The 23,035-nt window shown below is 31.5% G+C and overlaps 4 protein-coding genes across 6 annotated transcripts; all 4 read left to right on the top strand.

Moving 5' to 3' along the window:
- Window positions 1-579: 579 nt before the first annotated feature.
- Window positions 580-7,543, top strand: Tert (telomerase reverse transcriptase). 2 transcript variants are annotated; one of them, NM_001040706.1, is given in 2 exon segments: window positions 580-678; window positions 5,349-7,144. In NM_001040706.1, a coding segment is annotated over 1 exon segment (1,791 nt). In that variant the 5' UTR covers window positions 580-678; window positions 5,349-5,353.
- Window positions 7,544-8,812: 1,269 nt separating this feature from the next.
- Window positions 8,813-10,275, top strand: LOC100142366 (pancreatic lipase-related protein 2-like). Its single transcript, XM_001807512.4, has 4 exons — window positions 8,813-9,038; window positions 9,087-9,282; window positions 9,331-9,910; window positions 9,965-10,275. The coding sequence occupies exons 1-4, from the start codon at window positions 9,002-9,004 to the stop codon at window positions 10,220-10,222; spliced, it is 1,071 nt and encodes a 356-aa protein (XP_001807564.1). The 5' UTR covers window positions 8,813-9,001; the 3' UTR covers window positions 10,223-10,275.
- Window positions 10,276-13,897: 3,622 nt separating this feature from the next.
- LOC657996 (retinol dehydrogenase 12) lies at window positions 13,898-15,269 on the top strand. Of its 2 annotated transcripts, none has more exons than XM_064354861.1 (4): window positions 13,898-14,240; window positions 14,292-14,624; window positions 14,675-14,967; window positions 15,038-15,269. In XM_064354861.1, the coding sequence occupies exons 1-4, from the start codon at window positions 14,108-14,110 to the stop codon at window positions 15,044-15,046; spliced, it is 768 nt and encodes a 255-aa protein (XP_064210931.1). In that variant the 5' UTR covers window positions 13,898-14,107; the 3' UTR covers window positions 15,047-15,269. The 2 variants fall into 2 exon arrangements, with proteins under 2 accessions (XP_064210931.1, XP_969508.3); XM_964415.4 differs by having other exon boundaries at window positions 13,906-14,240; window positions 15,050-15,269.
- Window positions 15,270-15,407: 138 nt separating this feature from the next.
- Window positions 15,408-19,405, top strand: LOC135265399 (retinol dehydrogenase 11-like). Its single transcript, XM_064354860.1, has 4 exons — window positions 15,408-17,754; window positions 17,822-18,151; window positions 18,204-18,496; window positions 18,549-19,405. Exons 1-4 carry the CDS (start codon window positions 17,616-17,618, stop codon window positions 18,741-18,743), a joined length of 957 nt encoding a protein of 318 aa, XP_064210930.1. The 5' UTR covers window positions 15,408-17,615; the 3' UTR covers window positions 18,744-19,405.
- Window positions 19,406-23,035: the final 3,630 nt, after the last annotated feature.

Genomic DNA, 23,035 nt, shown 5'->3' with positions numbered 1-23,035 from the left:
CGATTAAGAGGCCTTTCACAAGAGGTATTACTTGACATGTCGTTATATTTGAAAAAAAAATGTTAGAGGCGGCTGTGCATTTGTGACAGCAAATTAACAAAAACCTCATAGAAGTCATAAACCAAATGACGCGCAAGGAAAAACAAAAATCGCCCTGTTTCAGAAAAATCGCTTATATCTAAGTTATGTATTTTATTCCAGTCAAGGACTACATACTGGTAATATTTTTTTTATCACGTAAGTTTTTTTTTAGATTCAGAAAACAAACAGTGCATTGTACTGCTTTTGAAGTGCTCTTACACAATTCGACATACCGTTATATTTTTGACAGCAGATAAACAAAAACCATATCCGTCAAATGATGGGCAAGAAAAATCAAAAATTGACCTGTTTCGAGAATTTTCACAAAAATCGCCTATACTCATGTTGAGAATTTTATTCTAGTTAAAAATTCCACTTTGTATATTAATTTGTTATTCATTTTAATTACAATTATCACGAAAAAACGTTAGATTAATTATTATTATTCTTCGAAATATGGGAGGAACAAAGCAATATCCAGTTTGTACCATTCTCGTGTGAAATGCACGCTATTGACTATACAACACCTTGATAAGCTTGTTTACAAAGTGTAAAACCATAATGTAAAACATTGGTGAATTATGTTTAAATGAAATGGTAATTATTTGTTCCTTTATTACATGAAAATGTTTTGTATCTATATTTTATTAAATAACACCACCTTTTCAAAAAATTTATCGAAGGGAAGAAGTTAACCGTTAACCTCTTAAACCAGTGGCGGCTCGTAATAAAAAATAAAGAACCAATCAACCAATTTTAAAATAAATAAATGAAAAAGTTTTAATAAAGAAAGTTTAGATTAATTTGATTTTAACCACGTTTTAATGAAACATTTTCATTTCTTTAGATTTTAAATGTGTTTACAACATTATAAATTAATACAAGAAAGAACTAAGAATAAAACACCTAATAAAACAACACTGTCACTTGTGTGGTGGAAGGAAAACTTACGGTTAAAATGATAATCAAAACGAAAGGAAAATTTTAATTTTCCCACTACACAAATACAGTGCGAAATTCAAACAATAAAAATTATTAACTACATAATATATTCCATTTAAGTTCATAGTCGAATTTTGCAACAGCGCATTTGCATGATTTTGAATGAAATGAAGCACAAATTGAGAGTTTCTGGTGGGTTTTCTCAGCATAGTGTGTCGTTGGGATTCTTTTCTTATACAAAAACTCTTAATTTGTGCTTTATTTTTCACTCTAAAAACTTCAAATGTGCTGTAGCAATTCTACTATGATCTGAAATGGGATACAATTACAAACTAGTAGTCAACTTACTACATAAAAAATATAATACTGCATAAAGTGTATAAATTCTGTAAGGCAATAATATCAGGTGTTCATTTAAAAAAAAACTTGCAGCTGGCCCTGAAATGTTTACGGATGCTGTAGAACAATTTTTATCATTGTATTGTTGGTTGCCTACTAAATCAGCTCACCAGAATTCATAACCTAAGATTACTAAATAGAGCTCATTCCAAATCTGGTGGCGAACTAACGTTGTCAAAAATGACTGAATTTTGGCATTAAATACATGTTTACTATTCGGAAGTAAAATTATCGTTGGGGGCGCCACTAAGCAAGGTTGAAAACAGTAACCATTATGACGGGAAAATGTTTATTCGGATATTTTGAGCGTTGTACGAATTTTGAGGCTTTACAATTAATGCATTGTCTATGCGAAGTGACTATTGTATCTTTGGTGCAAGAAACGAATGTTGACAAATTAGAGATGACGAGAAAAACACGAATAACGAGCGACTGTTTGGTTCACTTACTTTATTGGAAAATTATTACAATGACATTGAAAAGCCTTCCTTTTGGAACAATTTACGTTTAAATGTATCAGCAGTTGTTAATCGTAATTGTAGTTTTGTAGATTTACCGAAGCATTTCATGATTTTTTCAGTGGAAAAATTCTAAAATTAACACTATACATGCAAAATTGTTAAACAATTCATTAAATGTCATTTAAATGTGAATTACGAAAATTTCGTTACCGTTTTCAACATAGTTCAAAAGTCATCACCAGAGGGCGTCTAGTTAATTTTATTTCCGAATTGAAAAAAAAAATTGCCCATAGGCGTCGTAATAAAATGATTTTTAAATCCACTGATCTTTAAAAATTATAATGAGAGACGTAAGATAAAGAATAATGAACAAATTATTAACAATAATAGTAATTCTTCTATGTATTTTACATATAAAACAAATGATTTTTAATCTCAAAAACTAGAGTTTTTTTTTAATGAACACTTGTTACCTACACTGAGGTTTTTAATTTACTGAACATCACATAACTCTATTACTCCTATGTTAAAAAAATCATGTCAATGCATTACTAAAGTTCTTAGATCTTCTGTATTAATATGGTAAAGAATTTATTTCGTTAAACATTACATTACAAGTTTTTTAATTGTAAAATTTTAATTGTTCTATTTTCATTTTTAAAAAGTCCATGCGAATGCATTGCAAACTGTTCCATAGAGACGACAGTGTTCAGCAAAGTAAAATCTTTACTCTAAAAAAACATGTTAAAAACAACAGTGTAGTCAACAAACGATGTAAAAGCGACAAAATAACATAAGGACATACTCGTAAGTAATAATATAAAAATCCAAATAAATAAATATTATAATAACAATAACGATTTTTCTTTTAACTATACCTTTATAACTGTAGCATAATTTTGTCTAGATTGGTTTAAAATAATGAGAAAGAATAATTGAAACAAATTATCTTTGAATATTATTTAAAAAGCTAAATCTTTATAAATAGTTTAAAAAAAATAATGATCCGCTGAATAAAACCGGAGTAAGTTAGGGGTGAAGTGGATTCTAATTGGTCGGCTACATTTCCAGCCGTTTAAAGGGCTTAAACACGCAAAGACAAGTTCCGAAACACAAACGCGCCTAATCGAACGCATCACAAAATTTAACAAGTATTAAATAAGTGCAATATGTATTACAAGAGAGCCACTACAAACAGTAAGTAGTTTTTGTGTGTAAAATTGTTAAAATAATGATTTCGTATCATTTAAAACAATCACCTCTTTAGTACAACAATTAAATTAAATGAAACTTTTGGCTTTTTTTAAATCTCAAGTGTTACTATTACATACTTATTTAAAACTGTTAACCGAAAATTAGTACCTACTTTTCAATAAAAAAAAAAACGAGGATAGTTAATTTTATCAGTTGCATGCCTAATGTTTACTTCCAATCTTTGAAATACAAAAAACTTAATTTTTTAGTTATTACAACGACTTGTTACAGTGAAAGTGATTCAAGTAAATTAAAATAGGTAGTTTATGTATTTTTAGTTGTTCACTCGGTGGACTTTCGTTAAAAAACATAATTATTTAGCAAAAATTCTCCAAAATAAACGAAAAATCACTTAGTTAAATCAGATTGAATCGGAAGTGATATCATTTTGCCTTTTTATAAAAAAAGCATAGTTTTGCAAAGCAAACACTATTTGACTGAAGTAATTGACGCTAATTTTGCCTTTTTCTTGCGTTTTACTAAGTCTTTTAGTGAAAAATTTAATCAATCACGTCGCAAAATTTTAAAAAATTAAGCGGAAAAATTACTAAATTATATCGAGAGTAGTGTAATTCTTACCTTTTTTTAAATTTTAAGCTCGCTTCCAAGTTTAAAATTGCGTTTGCAATTTATAACATTTTAGCTGTTTTTTCTAATATAAATCGTAAAATTATTAAATGAGTAGTTCGAAAATAACGTAAATATGTGTTAATACATTTTTTCTTCATCAAAGAGAGCATTTTTGTGAAAAATTTTGTTAAAAATAAGTCGAAGAATCGGCGAACTGTGTCAGATTTATATTATTAATTGTAGAAAACTTACAAAATTGGGTTGAAAATGACATGTTTTTCCGAGCGTTTCACCACTTTTTTGAGCCAGAAACGGTATCATTGTGCTAAATTTTTCAATAATAATCAGAAAGTCATTAAGATAAGCCGAAAGTGATGTACTTTTTACCGCATCTGAGATTTTAAATATGTTTTAAGTTTACTTGTAAGTACGTTTTTTTGCAAGATTTCACCAAATCGGATGAAAAAATTATTATTATCAAACGATTTGCATGTTACATTATTTTGTTTTGTTAGAACGTTTTAGCATGTACAGGGTGAGTCAGTAGTGGGTTATTTCTGGAATCAGTCTTATCCAGAAATAACTCACTATTGAGTCACTCTGTAAATCAGAAACGCTTTTGTATGTAACGAAATTTTTCAAAAATAAACCAAGCATCACTAAATTTTCTCGAAAATGACAATAATCACTTAATTAATAATTAATTACTGTTTTGCGTTTTATTAACGTTGTTATTTTTAAATAAAAAAGACCAATTTCGCGATAAATTTCTTTAAAAATATGCTGCGAATTTGAAAAACCTTAGCCTAAATTCCTAACCAATTTCACAAAATTGGGTTGAAAATGTGATTGGTTTCGTCTTTTTTCGGGTGTTTTTCCACTTTTTTAATCCAGAAACGGTATTATTTTGCGAAATTGAGGATTTTTCTGAAAACTCAAAATTTTTTTGTTAGTTATAAAGCTGCTTCCAAGGAATGCCTTCCTCACTGCCCGACCATAACTAAACAAAAGATTTTACAAAATTCGCGTTTTGATACCTTCCACCTTATCGAATTTTAAACACAAAAATATTTTTGTGATGGAGATTCGTCGCCCTACCTTCGTTTTTTTTTCCAAAAGTAATTCAAAAAATAAAAAAGCGTTATGTTGCCTCAAATTTAATGCAGCTATGTTCAAAACTTTTTTTTAATTGTGAAAAAAAGTGAATGGGTAATAAGATAATAGCAAAATAAATTCCGCGCCATCTGGCGGCTTAGAAACACACTAGAACATGTTCGGCTTTAACCTTAACCGCGAAGTTCTGGCAGTAGTGCGAGAACTTTGATTTCGCGCATTAGTGCGTAAAATTTGTAAAACGCAATGGCATTTTCGAGCGTTGTAAAAATAATTTGTTTGTAATAATAATATCTGGTTTACAAAAAGTCATTTGTCCACTTTGGATGTTGAATATACCGAAAGAATAAAAATAAAATTGCTATTTTATTATTTTTTAACTCTATTGACAGTTCACATTTTGACAAGCCATAAGCGTAAACTTAAGAAAAATTTTTGACATGGCTAAAGTTTCGCAGGCATGGCCAGCTCTAGTTCATTCATTTTAGATCCCATGTTATAAATAATTCATAGTGTTATTTTTTACAGAAATAATGGTCCACTACTATCGCCTTTCGTTAAAATCTCGCCAGAAAGCCCCAAAAACAGTCAACTCAAAATACCACAGCATCTTAAACATTGCTCTAAAAAACTTCCGACTATGTAAAAAGCACAAGACCAAGAAACCCGTCCAAATTCTCACACTTTTACAGGAAATCATTCCAAAATCTTACTTCGGAACAACCACAAACCTCAAACGTTTCTACAAAGTCGTCGAAAAAATTCTAACGCAATCGTCATTCGAGTGTATCCATTTATCAGTCCTCCACAAATGCTACGATTACGATGCAATTCCCTGGCTACAAAACGTCGAACCGAACCTCCGCCCTAAACTATTGCTCAAACACAATTTATTCCTCCTCGACAACATAGTCAAACCCTTAATCGCCTTTTACTACAAACCCATCAAAACACTGAACGGACACGAAATCAAATTCATCCGCAAAGAGGAGTACATTTCATTCGAGAGCAAGGTGTTTCACAAATTGAAGAAAATGAAGTATTTGGTCGAGGTCCAAGACGAGGTGAAACCACGAGGTGTTTTGAACATAATCCCAAAACAAGACAACTTTCGCGCAATCGTGAGCATATTCCCAGATTCGGCGCGAAAACCATTTTTTAAACTTTTAACGTCCAAAATCTACAAAGTGTTGGAAGAGAAATACAAAACAAGCGGGTCTCTCTACACGTGCTGGTCGGAATTCACTCAAAAAACACAAGGGCAGATTTATGGCATCAAAGTTGATATTAGAGACGCGTACGGAAACGTCAAAATTCCAGTTCTTTGTAAATTAATTCAGAGCATTCCGACACATTTGCTGGATTCGGAAAAGAAAAATTTTATTGTAGACCACATCAGCAACCAATTTGTGGCTTTTAGGCGAAAGATTTACAAGTGGAACCACGGATTGTTACAAGGTGATCCCTTATCAGGCTGTTTGTGTGAACTCTACATGGCTTTTATGGACCGACTTTACTTTTCCAACTTGGACAAAGACGCTTTCATCCATCGAACCGTCGACGATTATTTCTTCTGCTCACCTCACCCTCACAAAGTCTACGACTTCGAATTGCTAATCAAAGGCGTCTATCAAGTAAATCCCACCAAAACACGAACAAATTTACCAACCCATCGCCACCCACAAGACGAAATTCCCTATTGCGGAAAAATCTTCAATTTGACGACACGACAAGTGCGTACGCTATACAAACTGCCTCCGAATTACGAGATTCGACACAAATTCAAACTGTGGAATTTTAACAATCAAATCAGCGACGATAACCCGGCGAGATTTCTCCAAAAAGCGATGGACTTTCCATTCATTTGTAACAGTTTCACGAAGTTTGAATTCAACACAGTTTTCAACGACCAAAAGACCGTTTTTGCGAATTTCTACGATGCTATGATTTGTGTCGCTTATAAGTTTGATGCAGCTATGATGGCATTAAGAACTAGTTTTTTGGTCAATGATTTTGGTTTTATTTGGTTAGTTTTGAGTTCGACAGTTAGAGCATATGCCTCGAGGGCGTTTAAAAAAATCGTAACTTATAAAGGTGGCAAATATCGGAAAGTAACATTTCAGTGTTTGAAAAGTATCGCTTGGCGGGCTTTTCTTGCTGTTCTTAAGCGAAGAACTGAAATTTATAAAGGGTTAATTGACAGAATTAAAAGCCGGGAAAAGTTGACTATGAAGTTTCATGATGGGGAGGTGGATGCGAGTTATTTTTGTAAATTGCCGGAAAAGTTTAGATTTGTAAAAATCAACAGAAAGGCCTCAATTTAAGATTGTCAATAAGTGTTATGTTTTTTTTTATAAAATTTCTATCTATATATTATAATAAATAAAAAGTACAGTGTGTTCAAAAAGTCTTTAGATCAAGTCTTGCTGTGAAATTTTTAACGTATCTGGATTTCTTGTACGAATATACTCGCGTTGGAGGAAATCGCAAGTTGCGCGTTTGACACTTCAACAGAATAAAACGATAATTTATCATAGACAATAAAAATCTATCAATTCAATTTCCACAGCAAGAGTTGATCTAAAGACTTTTTGAACGCACCGTATAATCTGCACTTGTTTTAAAATGAACAAAAAGGCCTCAATTTAAGATTGTCAATAAGTGTTGTGTTTTTATTATAAAATTCCTATTTATATTTTATAATAAATAAAATGTATAATTTACACTTGTTTTAATTTTGATTAATTGTATAAAATGGGCATCGATTTTAGAAACAAACTTGCTGCTGTGTTTCATATGCCATATTAAAAACAAATCTCTATAAGTATTTCTAGAACACGGAGGTCTATAGATAACGTATACAAAATGGCACGATAATCAGTACCCAAAAACATATAGTACGGCAGAGTAAAAATGAGAGCGCTTTGAAGGTTCGTAACGTACCGTCTCGGTGCCAAATTGTTTTAAATTTATTTAAATTCAACCAATTTACTAATTTAGTGGAAAAAAATAATAAATATTGAGCTTTGCATTCTTTATCGGCTAAGAGAAACTGAAAAATTTTTTACGTTAACAACAATTTAACTTTTTTGTGGGGTTGTACGTCAAATAATTGTCAAGAAAAATTGAATTGCAATGTTACAAATTATGAGCACAAATACTTTCAAATGTGTTGCCAACAGACTCAGTATTTCTGGATCAGTCTGTACTTTCGCGGTTATAGTATATCCCATTTCAGCCCTTAGTAGAATTGCAACAATTTTTCAGAGTGAAAAATAAAGTACAAATTGAGATTATCTGTAAAAGAAAAGATTTCTGTGTTAAACTAAATCCCAGCGACCCGTTTCAGGTTAAGAAAACCACAAACCCTCAATTTATGCTTCATTTCACTCCAAAAAAATCATATGCGCTATTGCAAAATTTTACTATGAACTGAAATGGGATTTAGGAAATTTTTGCGTTCGCGAACTGTTATTTTGACGCTAATGAGCACAGAAAATTACTAAACAATTTTCCTGATATAAATAGTAACAAAATTAATCTACAGATTCTAGAATAACACTAGAATAATTAATTATAACTAATATGTCTTGGAGATAAAAAAAGTACGATTGTATTTATACCTTGCGATTTTTTGAATTTATAATTAAAGTAAGCTTTACCAGTTTTTTAACTTGGATGAAAATGCCGATTATGATAATGAATCAAGCTGAAAGAGTCATATAATAATGTGTTGAACGGTAATATTCAGAGAATACATTTTTTCCCTCAGTTTGCACTAGTTTTTCAATCACAAAGACACAAAACCGTCTACCCTAATTAATAATTATAAACTCAAATGATCGCATGGTATTACCTACAGTTTTATAATCTGTTTTATCCAGAGCTCAAAATAATACAACAAACGTCCCAAATACTTCATTATCTCTTAACCTGATTATAAAATGCATTAAAATGAAGGTGGTTATCATATCAGCACACCATGTGATTTAAATATTTATAAATTATGACGATTTTGTATGTTTTTAATTGACACTTTGAAGATAAATCCAACAAAACCGTTTATTAGTATTGTGTTAAAACACGGAAGTAATTATTATTTCCGCTGCAATCTCTACCCTTTTAATTACACCTGTGGTATAAAAATAATGTAGTAATTAACCGGTTATACTTTAATAAAAATGTGGTGCCTCTTTCTATTTATTGCTACATTTTTGGGTAAGTTGGCTTAAGAATCATACAAAAATTAATTTTGGTGACCTTCAGGTGTGGGTAATCTGACTCAAAATTACAGTAGGGAAGCTCTTCAGGAAAAGTATCCGGGATTTGGTACTGAATGGATTCCCGTAGGCCAAAAAGAAAACGGCGAATTGATTATTGGTTATTTTGACGATTCAGATGATGCTAGGTTTATTTTTCCTCCTGAACCAAAAGAAGTCGTAACATTTACACTTTACACCAGGTAGGTACTGTGCATTTTACAAATTTTCGTCTCACAACATTAATTTAGACAACACCCTGAGGGCACCAAAATTGAGGATTCCCTCGAAAAACTTGAAGGAATCTTCGATAAAAGTAAACCGAGCAAGTTTGTGACTCATGGCTGGATGTCCAGCGGCTCTGCTGACACTTGTGTGAAAATTAAAGACGGGTTTTTGAAAAAATACGACGCGAATGTGTTTATAATGGACTGGAGCGAAATCTCGAGCAATGTTCTTTATCCAATTCCAATGAGGGCCACCAAATCGGTGGGCGATTTCTATTCCGAATTTCTTAACAAACTTGTCGATTCTGGTGCCGACCCTAAAAACTTTCATCTGGTTGGTCATAGTTTAGGGGCTCATGTCACGGGGTTTGGGGCTCGAGGTGTGAAAGGCAAGGTTGGTAGAGTGACAGGTCTTGACCCAGCATTGCCTGGGTTCAACATGGGTCTAGTCGAAGGAGGACATCTTGATAAGGAGGATGCTGATTTTGTGGATGTTATCCATACTTGTGCAGGTTATTTGGGGATGAGTAGTTCAATTGGACATGCTGATTTCCACCCAAATGGGGGAAGTGTGCCTCAGCCTGGATGCGAGAACATTTTTGAAGTAATTTTTAATTTAGTTTAGTTACACTGGGTGTGCTAATTGCGTGTGCTACAGATGATTGAAGCTTGTAGCCATGGTCGAAGTTGGGCCTATTTCGCCGAAAGTTTGACTGCTGAAGTACCTTTTATGGCATATCGTTGTGATTCGTTTGAGAATTTCTTGCACAAAGAAGAGTGTAAGGAAGAAGGAATTCCTATGGGAGATCCAGCTCCGACTTCAGCTCGAGGAAATTATTATTTAAGAACACAGAGTGAGGCGCCATTTGCAGTGAAAAATATTCAGGAAAATGTAAACAATATGATGAAGAAATAATTAAATAAGTGTAGGAACAATTGTGTATTTTATAAATACAGTTCGGAATACTACATGTTTTTTACTTGTGTTTCTTTGCCTTAATAAACCTACTAAATTTCGCAGAACAAGTTAAATTTATTCTTTCACTATTGTAATTCTTTCCTTTCAACGTATTTACGGTACCTATTATAAACCGGTGGTGGCTTAAGCACTTGGCGGTCCATAGAGGCCTTGAAACTAAATAGGTGCATGCTAAAATAGCTAAATGGTATCCCAAATTTTGTCATTAAGCAAAAGAACCTACTAATTGCGTATAAACAAATCTTCATAGTGTCTTACACTCTAAATTTACACTATAAGGTAGCGAAAGCTAAAAACAAATTTGTAAGAAATATCTAATATTCAAGTTAGTGTAAATATTTATACATAAAATCTTTTTTGGTACACGCTTCCTAAAATGGTCACTTTGGGAACTGTTTTGACTCCGCAAAATGACATTTTAAATGACAGGTCTTAAAGTCGTCATGGCAACTCTTTGCGGACTCTAATTTATTTAGTATTCGACAAAATAATTATTTTTGTTTCAATACATCTGTCGGTTGCTATGACTATCGATCGACACCACTTATGATGATAGTGGATTGGAAATATAATAGTATATCGGATGATTCAAAAATGTGTTGCCTAATTTTAACCACGAATACCCCTCTACAAATGAGAATAAATAGGATAGTATTTACTGACCCACCTTAAAAAATAAAAAATTACAATTTTTAAAAAATTGCTCTGGAAAAATAGTTTTTTGAAAATAATTTTGTTATCGTTTATGCGATTATTATAAAATTTTGCATGTCAAGAGACACAAAGACCCTCTTTCTTATGGTGTAAATGAAAATCTTGTAAAAGATATACATTTTCGGTGACAAGGGGGCCCTTCCAGTGTTTGGGTGATAACTAAATTTTTCGACCTATTAACACATATTTTTGATACCAAAAATCAAAAACCCAATCATTTTTTAAGAAAAAAGGTACTTCTGCTTCATATCTCCAAAATGTACCGTTTTCGAGTTATTTGGGATTAAACTAAACTCTACACCGCACTGCAGAATAAAAAAGTATGAATTTTGTGAGTATCATTACCTTGGATACAGTCCACTACGAATGACACAGCTGTCAAATTTGATGTCAATTTTATTTAATTCAAAGTAAAATTTGATTATTTTTTATGGTAATTTATAGTAAAAGACACGATTATATGATGGAAGAAATAATGCATAAGCTAGCGATAGCCATCCCGGCTTCACAAATTGATCTGAGTATGTATGGACATACCATAAAATTTTCACTCCGTAAAACGATATTCCATCCAAATTGCTGTTTTATCAATATTTTACTACATGTAAAAATAGAATTTTACAATTTATTGTTGTTTTAGAGAGCTGGTACCAAAAAGTTTGTATGCAACATTTTCGCAAAATAGTTTTAGCGGACTCATTTCATTAATCTCCTTCGTCGTCTTGTCCCTAATCCCATTTGTCCGCTAAAACTCTATTTTGCGAACTTATTACATAAATAACTATTATACATTTTTAATTTAAAAATTAAATGCTTAGATTCTCTTACTATTCGTTAACGTAGGTAAAGGTAATTTTGACTTATCTATCAGATTTTTGCTCTAATTAATTATGTTTTTTCCCTAAAAGTTAGAACTAAATAGTTATGCATCTGATAGAAATTCATTTTTAAGCAGGTACCAGTAATTTTTTTAAATAGTATATTGTTTTACATTGCAGCTTGGAAAAAGGTTAATAATACATAGTTTCATACATGGGTTGTTTACATATATGAAAAATTAAAATGAACTTAATTAACAATTGAATCTCGTAATTCACAAAATTGTAAAAATAATTGTAGCATTATGATCAAAAATTTACAGTTGAACAAATCTCAATTTTTTATACTGTTTACCTAGCAAGTACAAAAAAATAAAAAAATACCAAAAGACACATTCATACTGCTTATGGTCTGTAACGTAAATTTTAAATTGATTCGCAATTGGTACAAGTGAAGGAAGTTGTAACAGTGTACCAATACTTTTCTTGTTTAAAAATTACTCCAAAAAAATGTAGATATTATGCATTATTATAAAAAATACCCTAAATTAAGCTAAAACTTTTTATATGGGCCAGTTCAAGAGAGTTTGCGTGTGGGGATGAGCTTCTTCCCTCTGTTATTCATGCTATGATGATTAAAAATTCAGTCAGAAGTGTGTAAACAAATAATATTAAGATCTAGAAGTTTAATATAAGCCGAAAAACTACATTACATTTACAGTAAAACTTCTCAACAACGGACACTGATAAGGAATTTTTAATTGTCCGTTGTGGCGAGGTGTCCACTAAATGGATGTGGGCGATTTTAGTATAAACAATTGTTTTTTTTAATAAACAAATGGGTGTGACTGTGACATAGGACAAAGTGTGACAAAGTCATCACAGAAGGTATACAGGATTTGCTAATTACTCAACATAGTACCACAAAATTTGAAATAAAGTGCTATTTACAGGATTAGGAAGGCATTATTCAATAAACTGTCTACCAAAGGTATTCAAATTTCATACCTCAACAAAAATGTTTTTTACAAAGTAGCTTCAGCTTCAAAATATTCAAGCAGCATGAGTTTACTGTGGTGCTAGGGCAAGTTTTCTCTTTAACACTAGTGTCTTCATCAATCTTTTCATCTAATTTTTCAATTCATCAAACATTTCGTTGACATAAACATATGGAATACTCTATACGGTGGTTCCATACACATACCTTTTGATCGCGAAATGACAGAAGCGTCCAACACTCCGTGTCCTCTATTCTGGAGGTAAATTTATATGATATTATGGTAATTGGGGATTTTTTTGTCCGTGTCCGTTATACAGAAAATCCGTTCCTACAAAAATGTAGAAGAAGTGTTCGTTATCGAGGCAAATCGTTGTTAACTGACCCGTATAATAATGTGCACTGTCACAATTTAAAAATAGTAAATAGTATAGAAAACTTTAGAGTTACTCTGTTTATTCTTTAATAAATCGTCATGTCAACTTTGGTTAACATAGATGAAGTGAGTGTTTCATGTAGGATATACTTTTTATAGCCTATCGTAGTTATTCTATCGGACAAAATCAAGGAAAGAGTGAAAAAGGACACGCAAAATTTCCTTATTTTATATTAATTTTCTCAAAAAATGAAATTTGTTTTAGTTTATTATTTAAATCATTTTCTTTCTGCAATACTTGCATGTATGATAGATAATGATGACTGATGTTCAAAGAACAATGGCCTTAGATTGTCGGTAAGTTACTATTTTTATTTTATCATTACGTAATAGAACAATTAAATAATTGTAGGTACTGGGGCTGCAAAAACTCACGTTTTAAGTGCTTTTTTCAATTTTTTTATTTCTATTGATCTGATCTGTCAATAATCACAAAACTTGTACAAAATAATATTACATTAAATAATTTTCCATGGTACAGAAAACGTCATGGCTTCATATCTTGCATACACAAGAAGGAACATCTAATTACCTTTAAGTTCCGGGATAGATTATGTTTATATTGTTTGTAGACAATTCGATAATGTTTCCAAGAAAAATATTGCCAAATTAATAAAGAAATCTACTGTTTTTACAATAGATAAAAATAAAAAAAGATTAAAAAGTATTAAAGGTTGTTCCACACCTGTTTGTGCACGTGTGGTAATAAGAGTTAATGATTTCTTATCAAATGTTTATTATAAAAATTCAGCGAAAGTGTGGGAAAATGGAAGCCGGATCACATTTGTGGGTCATTGCTCGTAGTTTAATGTTTACTGTACTGAAAAGAGTTCAGTAAACAATACTGAGATACGAACATGTTGTTTATAATTTTTATAATTATATTTTTATGCACAATTATTAAAATTTACTTAACACTAACGATTGTCCGGTGTAAAAGTCAGACGTGTTTAGTTGGAAAAACAGCTCTTATAACCGGAGCAAATACAGGTAAAATATTTTACTTAACTTCTTACTATTTATTTAAAATTACTTTGGTAGGCATCGGTTACGAGATAGCATTGGATTTTGCAAAAAGAGGAGCTCGAGTGATTTTAGCTTGCCGAAATGAACAAAAGGCAAGAGAGGCATGCAGGAAAATAATTAATGAAACTGGAAATGAAAATGTAGTTGTGAAATTAATCGATTTGAGTTCTTTCGCTTCAGTTAGAGCCTTTGTTGAAGATGTAAAAAGATCTGAAGAGCGTTTAAACATTCTGGTAAATAATGCAGCGATCCTTGAAGTTGGTCTAAATTCCTTAACTAACGATGGTAATCTGTTAGTTATGCAAGTCAATTATTTCTCACCTTTTCTGTTAACTGTTCTTCTAACAGGTTTGTTGTTGTTTTTACAAAGATTAATTTTATAATTTAAAGGTTTTTAGATCTAATGAGGAAAAGTAAACCAAGTCGCATAATTAATCTAACATCGGTAATGGCAAGAGTTGCTCACGGTTTTAATGTCGATAAAATTAATAACGTTGAAGGAACTTTGAACGATTATGGTATCACGAAACTTTGTATGATATTGTTTACACTGGAGTTAGCCAAAAGACTAGATAAAAGTGGAGTCACTGCTTATTCTGCAGATCCGGGGTTAGTGGATACAGAAATTTTTAAACAAACACCAAGATTCATAAATTTGCTGGCCCAGTCGTTCAAGCGTTTCTTTTTTAAGGTAGAGAATTATTTGAAAACATAAAATGGAAATTATTATTTGATGCTCGAATTTTATTAATTAAAATTAGAATTTTTAACAGACACCAGAGGAGGGAGCACAAACCCCAATCCATTGCTCTGTGACAAAAGGAATCGAAGAATGTAATGGTGAAAACTTTATAGATTGCCAAAGGGTTAAAAGATATGCAATTGTAGAAAACCAAGAAATGACAAAATTTTGGAACATTACGGAAATGATTGTCTCATTAAAGCCTGATGAAATATGTTAAGTTCATTTTTATCAGTAAATATTTAATTTATTATTGCCAATTCTTTTTTCGAGGTATCACTACTTTCCCCCTTTGCAAAGATTCAAATAACAGTCACTCAAGTTTTCTAAAACATTTTTGCTGCTTGGAGAATTGTATGTGGTTTCAAAACTATTTTCACAATTTCTACAATTGCAACTACAATTACTACAATGATGATTACAATTTTATATTTACACTAGTAAAGATTCATAAATTCAACTAACTCTGCACTACAAAAAACTATAACTTAGGAGACGGAACGAGATACAAAATCGAAGGATTTTCTGAACCCAACAAATAATAGTACGGCAGAGTAAAATGAGGGCGCTTCCAGCGTTATACCGTCTCGGTGTCAAATCGTTTTAAATTAATTTAATTTCAATCAGTTCACTAATTACTTAGAAAAAAATGTAGAAATCTTAAGCTTTGTATTCTCAACATTTAAAAATTTAAAATTTGCGCTTCGTCCCGTCTTTTTCAAAACGCTGTGAATACGGTTACAGATACAGGAAAAACGTTTAGAAGAAAGTTGTAGAGAATTAAATTTCCTGTAAAAAAGTCGGGGAGACCATATCTTTATCTTTAACGGTTTATGCTTTAAAGGCGTTCAAAGACTCTCAAGCGACGGATTTCTTTCATTTTGCCGGTAATCAAATATGGAATTTATATCCAAACCGTTGAAGATAGAAATATGGTGTCGCTGACTTTTTTGTAGCAACTTTAATTCTCTACAACGTCGTTCTTTACAGTTTTTTGTATCTTCAACCGTGTTCGCAGTGTTTTAATAAACAGGCAACGATGCCCAAAAAATTATCGCTTAGAATTATCAATTTGCGTTTCACTTTATTTTTTGCAAACGCAGCAAATACGGTTGACGATACAAAAAGATGAAAGGAACAAAGTTGTAGAAATTTAAATTTTCTACAAAAAAGTTTGCGGCAGCATATGTCTATCTTCAACGGTTTAGGTATAATTATATCATTTTCCAACATTTGACCAACTGCAAAATTAAGGAAATCCATCGCTTGAGCGTCTTTGAATGACTTTGGAGCCTAAAAGGTTGAAGATAGAGATACGGTCTCGCGAACTTTTTTAAAGGAAATTTAATTCTCTAGAACTTTCCTCTGAACATTTTTTTTGTATCTGTAACCGTATTCGTAGGGTTTTGAAAAATATGGGGCAGAGTGCAAATTGGTAAATCCTTGAAATTTTTTTAAATATAGTTTAAGAAACAATAATTGCACTATCTTTATCTCCTATTATTGAGAATTTAATGCCCTATCTGCCTATATGGTTTTTATTCGCCTTGTGCTAACCGTTATTTAATTACAACTATTTTTATAAATTTATTGCTCTGAAAACTTAGACGGTAATGGAACAACTACGCCTCTGGCGACATTAACGGAACTATCGAGGACGGGGTCGTTTTATTTGTACGTCGTTTCATATCCTTAGTTTTTAAAATCCGTACTCTGGGCCTTTGAGAAAAGTATTATGAATCAATTCGAGTAATTAGAGCTCTTCTTGATTTCTAGGTCAGCTCAGGAAAGACCAAAAATTAAATAAAAAAATGGCGCATGTTTATGACTTGGTTAACCGTGGGTTATCAAAATTGTCAACCACGGCAAATATGTTATTTTAAAATTATTTTACATGTGAGAAAAAGGTTTACTCAAACTAAAAAATAGTATTTCCCTTACAGGTATTAATACGTGTAATATTGTTGCTTATTACATAGACACGAGTAGAGGTAGTACACCTTTATTCTACAAGTGGCTACTGTGGTCCACTATATGATTTAGTTATTTTTTTTATCTTACTCGTTAGATTAAAGTGGCCATTTGGTGATTTTTTAATTCTATCCGTGAAAAAATTTAACAATAATTTCTCGATGTACCTATAAGAGAAAACGTTGTATTATACACGTAAAGAAAAGTTGGCTCGTGGTTCCTGTACGTACAAATAATGAGTAACTTTTCTTTACTTGTATATTGAACTACTATTATACAACGAGCATTTAATATTATTAATTATTAAGACAACGAGAAATAATTTTTAAATGTCATACTATTATCCAAAAAAAAATTATAATATTTAAGAAGCTACTTATAAATAAAATAAAATCGATTGGCGATATCTGCGCTTACTGAAGTACGTGTACAGTGTGTATACCATTATTTATAAATAATATGTGCATACTTTTTTAGTTTAAATTATCGATACTAAACTTCAAATAAATGAAAAATTTGTGACGATAAACAAAGATAAAAGTGAAGATAATGATAAAACAAGCATATCAGATGATTATACAATAACTTCCAAGTTATGTTTCCGACAATTTTTGTTTTTGAACAAAATGTTCTACATATTTGTGATAGTGTTTCTTCTTATATTTGGTGTAATTTTAAAAATTTACATCAAGTTTACTACAGGATGGTGCAGAAGCAAAACATGCTTAGTAGGCAAAACTGCTATAATAACTGGTGCAAACACAGGTAATTCTCTCGATTTTTTATTCTAATTACTTAATTAGGTATTTATACGTATATTTTTATATTCTAGGTATTGGTTTTGAGACGGCGTTAGATTTTGCCAAAAGGGGGGCACGGGTGATTTTAGCTTGTCGCGATGAAAAACGAGCAGAAGATGCCCGTTATAAAGTTATAGAAGAAACTGGCAACAAAAATGTTGTTGTAAAACTGATCAATATGAGTTCGTTTAATTCGGTACGAGAGTTTGCTAAGGAAATTAATGAAACAGAAGATCGTTTAGATATTCTGGTGAATAACGCAGGTGCTGGAGGGATCGGTGATAAAAAGAGCAAAGACGGACATGTTTTATTGATGCAGATTAACTATTTTTCGAGTTTTCTATTGACTCATTTACTTATAGGTTTATTTTCTAATTTTTGTTTATAATAAATACTTCATTATGTTAATTAAAGGTCTTTTAAAGAAAACGAAAGGAAGTCGTGTGATCAATGTGTCATCTATGGTGGCCAAGTATGCCAAAAATTTTGATGTCAGCAATGTTGATAAATATCCAGGAATAGTTACCGTATACTACTACTCCAAGTTATGCAATATTCTGTTTACAAAAGAACTGGCAAGAAGATTGGAAGGAACTGAAGTTACGACTTATTCGCTGCATCCAGGCGCTGTGAAAACTGAACTTTACAGACATGCAAAAAATGGTTATAAACTCCTTTTTCAGTTTTTGACCAATATATTTTTCAAGGTAGGTAAATTTAGCTACGTATTTTGTAGAAAATGTAATGTTGTAATTATAGACAAGTGAGGAAGGGGCTCAGACAACAATCTACTGTTCTGTCACAAAACGAATTGAAAAATACAGTGGCGAACATTTTGAAGACTGCCAAAAAGTTGCATCTTATAAAACCGTGGCAGATCCCGACCTTCCTAAGAAATTATGGGAATTTACACAAGATATAGTTCAGCTAAAACCTGATGAAATTCTTACATAGGGAATAAAACACTTCGTTCTCGCGTTTAAACCTTTTCGCGGATTAATCACATTGTAAGACCCTTATATAATGTGTCCAAAAATAAAATGGTTGTTCATCAAATAGCCTATGGAATTCAAATTCAATGTGCCACTTCGTCCAAATGACTATTCTAGTTTCTGAGTACTGTCATTTCTGTCAAATCTTTGAATTAGCTTTTTACTCACATTTTTTAATTTTTCGACAAAATTGTTGAAAGTGTAGGATTTACTTTGATTTATATTCTGTATTTTAGTGATTTTTGTTGTTGTGAATTCTTTTGTTTTTAGATTCGAAGCCTTTTTGCATTATTTTGACGGATCTGTCACTTTGACGGCATTTACAATTTAAATTAAGCGGCACATTACGTTCAAATTTCATAGCTGACTTGATAAGCTACCATTTTTGAACACATTGTACAATAAATAACTACACACAGCAGAAAAGTCTAGGAATATTGTAATTTTTCTAAATAATGATGTAATAGATAAAACTTTAGGCATTTTTTGATTCCATCAAAAAGGACTTTGTTTGTCATTGTTACAATTAAAGAAATAGAAAGAAAAACTGTTGTATCTAACTTGATCTTGTGTGACGTTTTTACAATTAAAAAGACAAAAATATAATAATATTTTAGTAACTAATGCAGAGAGTGACCTCCCCTACTGGTTACTACTACAGTGACTTTATTTAGAACAGTGGCAACAATGGTGGTCTCAATTGTCAATTTTAAAGTTTGTCAAAATGCCTCGATGTGCTGCAGATACATAAATTTGACAAAAAAGAGATTTTTAAATCGAAATGTTTTCCAAAAGACTCACTTTAGTGAAAATTTTGAGTGCAAAATGTGAAAAGGGTAAGTGAGATCAAAATGTGTCATGAAATCATTTCAAAAAGGGGTCATAAGTACGACGTGCTTTAACAATAAAACAGATCAAATAACAGATATGATAAATGAAATTTTACGAAATATAGATATAAAACCTGTTGAAAACAATAAGCTACAACTCTCAAAAATACATTGTCGACTGTTTTGGCAAAAAAAATGAACGCCCTAAAAGTTTGGAGAAGGTTCGATTAATATCATATTTCCATATTTGCACATATTTTTGGGTTTTTAATATTATTTTGAAGAAAATTTGGCTCAAAAACTAGCTAAATCGAACGAAACAGTCAAAATAACATCAATTTTAATTTAATTTGGAAGTTTAGAAGACCAAAAAGCTAATTTTAAAAACAGTTTAGGCCAAATTCATTACTTTTTCAACTTGTTGAAATTACATCGAGTGAAGCTTGCTTAAATGACCGAAATTTTCTCTACCTTGTTGACTTTTTATTGAAAATGTTATTCAAATATAAAATAGTTTTTATTTACAAACGATGCTTGAATGTTGTTTTGCGCAAAAATACTTAAAAAATGTCACTAGCCCCAAAAAATTAAAATTACCTCATTTTCGGTCATTTGAAGTCTGATCGAGATGAAACTTGTATTGATCGATTCTACGCCGAAAAAAATAAGTGAAATTTTTTGATGTCCGGCGATCTTTCTGTCCGGTTCTTCTGCGAACTGCAATAACTCTTCGAGTTAATATTTTTCTATGAAATTTGGCCAGTAGTTGGCTCTAAGCTTGAGCCGTGCTAAAAATCCTGTTGTTTTTGAGATTGGGAAATGTTTTAAAAACCTTCCAAGTGCGATCGTGCGTCAACGGTTTACGGTAGACATTTGACTGAATAGTCCATCTTGTAGTTCCTTGGGAGGGCTTTTAACTGGTCGAATTTGGGCGTCTGCGCTTGTACCGTTTTTATATTATCAAATAAAAACTGCATTTTTTTTATTAAAAATCGTATAGGGAAAGTTGATAAAAACTTCCTTAAAATAACTCAACTAATCCAAAAACGCAGTGAAACACATAGCTTTCTATTTAAAAGAAGAAAGTTGATAGGTATAACCGGAAGTGCTGCCATCTTGAAAATATTTTCATTGAGCAAAACTTAACGGACTGTGACTTAGTACCAGCTTTCAAATGAATATCTTTATTATAACTTTCAATACTTCTAATGTGGGATTTAAACGGAACATCCTGTATAAACCTGAAATTTTCACAATAGGTAGCTTGTAATAAGAAAGGATTTTTGGAAAATCACCCCCTAAGGCGGTTAAATGATTAAAACTGAAGAAAGACGTGTTTCAGAATTTTCGAAAAATCAATTCCTAAGAGGGTTAAATGGCTGTATAAAAATTCGAACTTTTGAATTTATTTTAATTAAAGTAGGTATTTAGGTTTTCAGTGTAATCAGAGGAATTAAAAGTACCGTGTCATTGACGGCGTGAATAGTGCGAGATAGGCAAACCAACGCTGCACACTTCTCGGACTACGAAATGAATTTGCGATTTTTATTCGGTTTAAGACGTCCACGGTGTCATGCTTTAAACATGCATAAGAGCATTAATTGTAAAAATATTTTTGGGATGACTTTTTGATTTATTTTAAATTCATATTATTATTATTATTATTTGCCCGGCGCATCTGATGGATGACGAACAAACTACGATAACACGTCATAGCAATAGACCAGACGCTTAGACTGGTCGATTAACTATTGGTACTATTTATTCCTCTTATCAGATAAGTGAAGAAACACGTGTTTTAGTTGGAAATACTAACCCCAAAGGGACAAGAGGGTTTGGAATTTGTATAAAAATCCGTAATTTTTAAGTTGCATCCATGCAATTGGTATTTGAGCTTTCGGTTAAAGATGAAAAACGTGTGTTTAAGAATATTTGGAATTTCTACCCCTAAGTAGGTTAAATATAAAAATTCGTAATTGTTGAACTTATATTGATAAAAATTGGTATTTGGGTAGTCGGTAAAAAAAGAAACACGTGTTTCATGATTATTTTGAAATACTACCCTCAAAAGGGTAAAATACCAAAATCTGACATTGTTTAACTGATATCTATAAAAATTGGTATTTGGGAATTCGGTGAAAAATAAAGAAACAAGTATTTTATTATTTTTAAAAATTCCACTCCACAGAGGGTTAAAAAATAGTCATTTTTGAAGCTTTATTCATAAAATATGATCTTTCGATTCAAAATGAAAAAAGGTGTGTTTCTGGAATTTTTAAGTTTCATCTCTAAGATGGTTGAATATAAAAATTTGTCATTTTCGAAGTTATAACCAAAAAAATTGGGATTTGAGCGTTCGTCTAAAAATAAAAAAACGCGTGTTTCAGGTTTGTTGAAAATTCCAGTCCAAGGAGGTTACACAAAAAATTCTAAATTGTTGAAGTTATACATATATAAAAATTTCTTTATTGTTGAAGTTATAGATATCAATCAAAATCTTAAACAGTCGGTTAAAAAAGAAGAGACGTATATTTCAGCTTTTTTAGAAATTTCATCCTCAATGGAGTTAAATGCAAAAGTCCTTCATTTTTGAAGTTATATCCAAGAAAATTGGCATATGAACTTAAGGTTTTATTATGGTTATGGTATAGTCTTAATACTTGCGACTGAGAAAAATTTTTGTTTGTGTTGTGAACGCAAATGTACATTGTGGATTTCGGGAAAATGCCGCGATCCTTCGTCACGCGTTAACATTCTCTCAATCGGCAATGTATGTATGTACTACTTTGCTCTTTTAATACACAAGTAGCTATTGTGTGAGTGATTCGAATCTTAGTTTTGGCATATTTTTTAGTTTCTTTTTTGGAGTAAAATTTAATAACAAAACACACATTGAAATAAAAGAATTACGGAGTGGACCAAGAACTTAATTTACCTCAGCCGTTTTGTCAAAAATTTTAAAGTACTCGCTAATTATTTCATTCTAGTTTAGCGGTTCTCAAAATTTGGGACCTTACTTTCAATTTTTTTTGGGAAAACTATGCATTTTCGATACACAAAAATTTTACTTAATCGATTAGTTTTACCACTCTCTATCTGCCTTCAAATTTTTGTTAGACCATTTCCTAACAGGCTGTATAGATAGGTCGCAATTTCATCTCTAATTTATAACCTATTTTTAGCATTTTCTGATCATCATATTGGGTAGTAATAAAGCGATCAGTAATAAATTCGATTGTGATCAGTAAAAGAGTATAAATGATCAGTATTTAATTCTTTTTTGCACAGTAAAAAATTTAAATGACAAGTAAACCATGCATAGTATTTTATTAAAATTTTCCCAGTAAAGAAATCGTATATGCTCATTATCTACAGACTAATCCAGAGATACTGAGTCTGTTGGCAACAGATTTGAAAGTATTTG

The sequence above is a fragment of the Tribolium castaneum genome, chromosome 2 (genome assembly GCF_031307605.1).
Source record: "Tribolium castaneum strain GA2 chromosome 2, icTriCast1.1, whole genome shotgun sequence".
NCBI lineage: Eukaryota > Metazoa > Arthropoda > Insecta > Coleoptera > Tenebrionidae > Tribolium > Tribolium castaneum.
This window is presented reverse-complemented; position numbering and strand designations above follow the sequence as displayed.

What these genes read in the sequence shown, in the direction of transcription:
- Tert (XM_008201408.3), top strand. Translation starts at nt 3,053, where the DNA reads ATGTATTACAAGAGAGCCACTACAAACA. An exon ending in CAAGAGAGCCACTACAAACA is followed by an intron (nt 3,081 to 5,348) that starts GTAAGTAGTTTT and finishes TATTTTTTACAG; the next exon opens with AAATAATGGTCCACTACTAT.
- LOC100142366 (XM_001807512.4), top strand. Translation starts at nt 9,002, where the DNA reads ATGTGGTGCCTCTTTCTATTTATTGCTACATTTTTGG. An exon ending in ATTTATTGCTACATTTTTGG is followed by an intron (nt 9,039 to 9,086) that starts GTAAGTTGGCTT and finishes GGTGACCTTCAG; the next exon opens with GTGTGGGTAATCTGACTCAA. An exon ending in GATGCGAGAACATTTTTGAA is followed by an intron (nt 9,911 to 9,964) that starts GTAATTTTTAAT and finishes CGTGTGCTACAG; the next exon opens with ATGATTGAAGCTTGTAGCCA.
- LOC657996 (XM_964415.4), top strand. Translation starts at nt 14,108, where the DNA reads ATGTTGTTTATAATTTTTATAATTATATTTTTATGCACAATTATTAAA. An exon ending in TATAACCGGAGCAAATACAG is followed by an intron (nt 14,241 to 14,291) that starts GTAAAATATTTT and finishes TTACTTTGGTAG; the next exon opens with GCATCGGTTACGAGATAGCA. An exon ending in TCAAGCGTTTCTTTTTTAAG is followed by an intron (nt 14,968 to 15,049) that starts GTAGAGAATTAT and finishes AATTTTTAACAG; the next exon opens with ACACCAGAGGAGGGAGCACA.
- LOC135265399 (XM_064354860.1), top strand. Translation starts at nt 17,616, where the DNA reads ATGTTCTACATATTTGTGATAGTGTTTCTTCTTATATTTGGTGTAATT. An exon ending in AATAACTGGTGCAAACACAG is followed by an intron (nt 17,755 to 17,821) that starts GTAATTCTCTCG and finishes TTTATATTCTAG; the next exon opens with GTATTGGTTTTGAGACGGCG. An exon ending in TGACCAATATATTTTTCAAG is followed by an intron (nt 18,497 to 18,548) that starts GTAGGTAAATTT and finishes TTGTAATTATAG; the next exon opens with ACAAGTGAGGAAGGGGCTCA.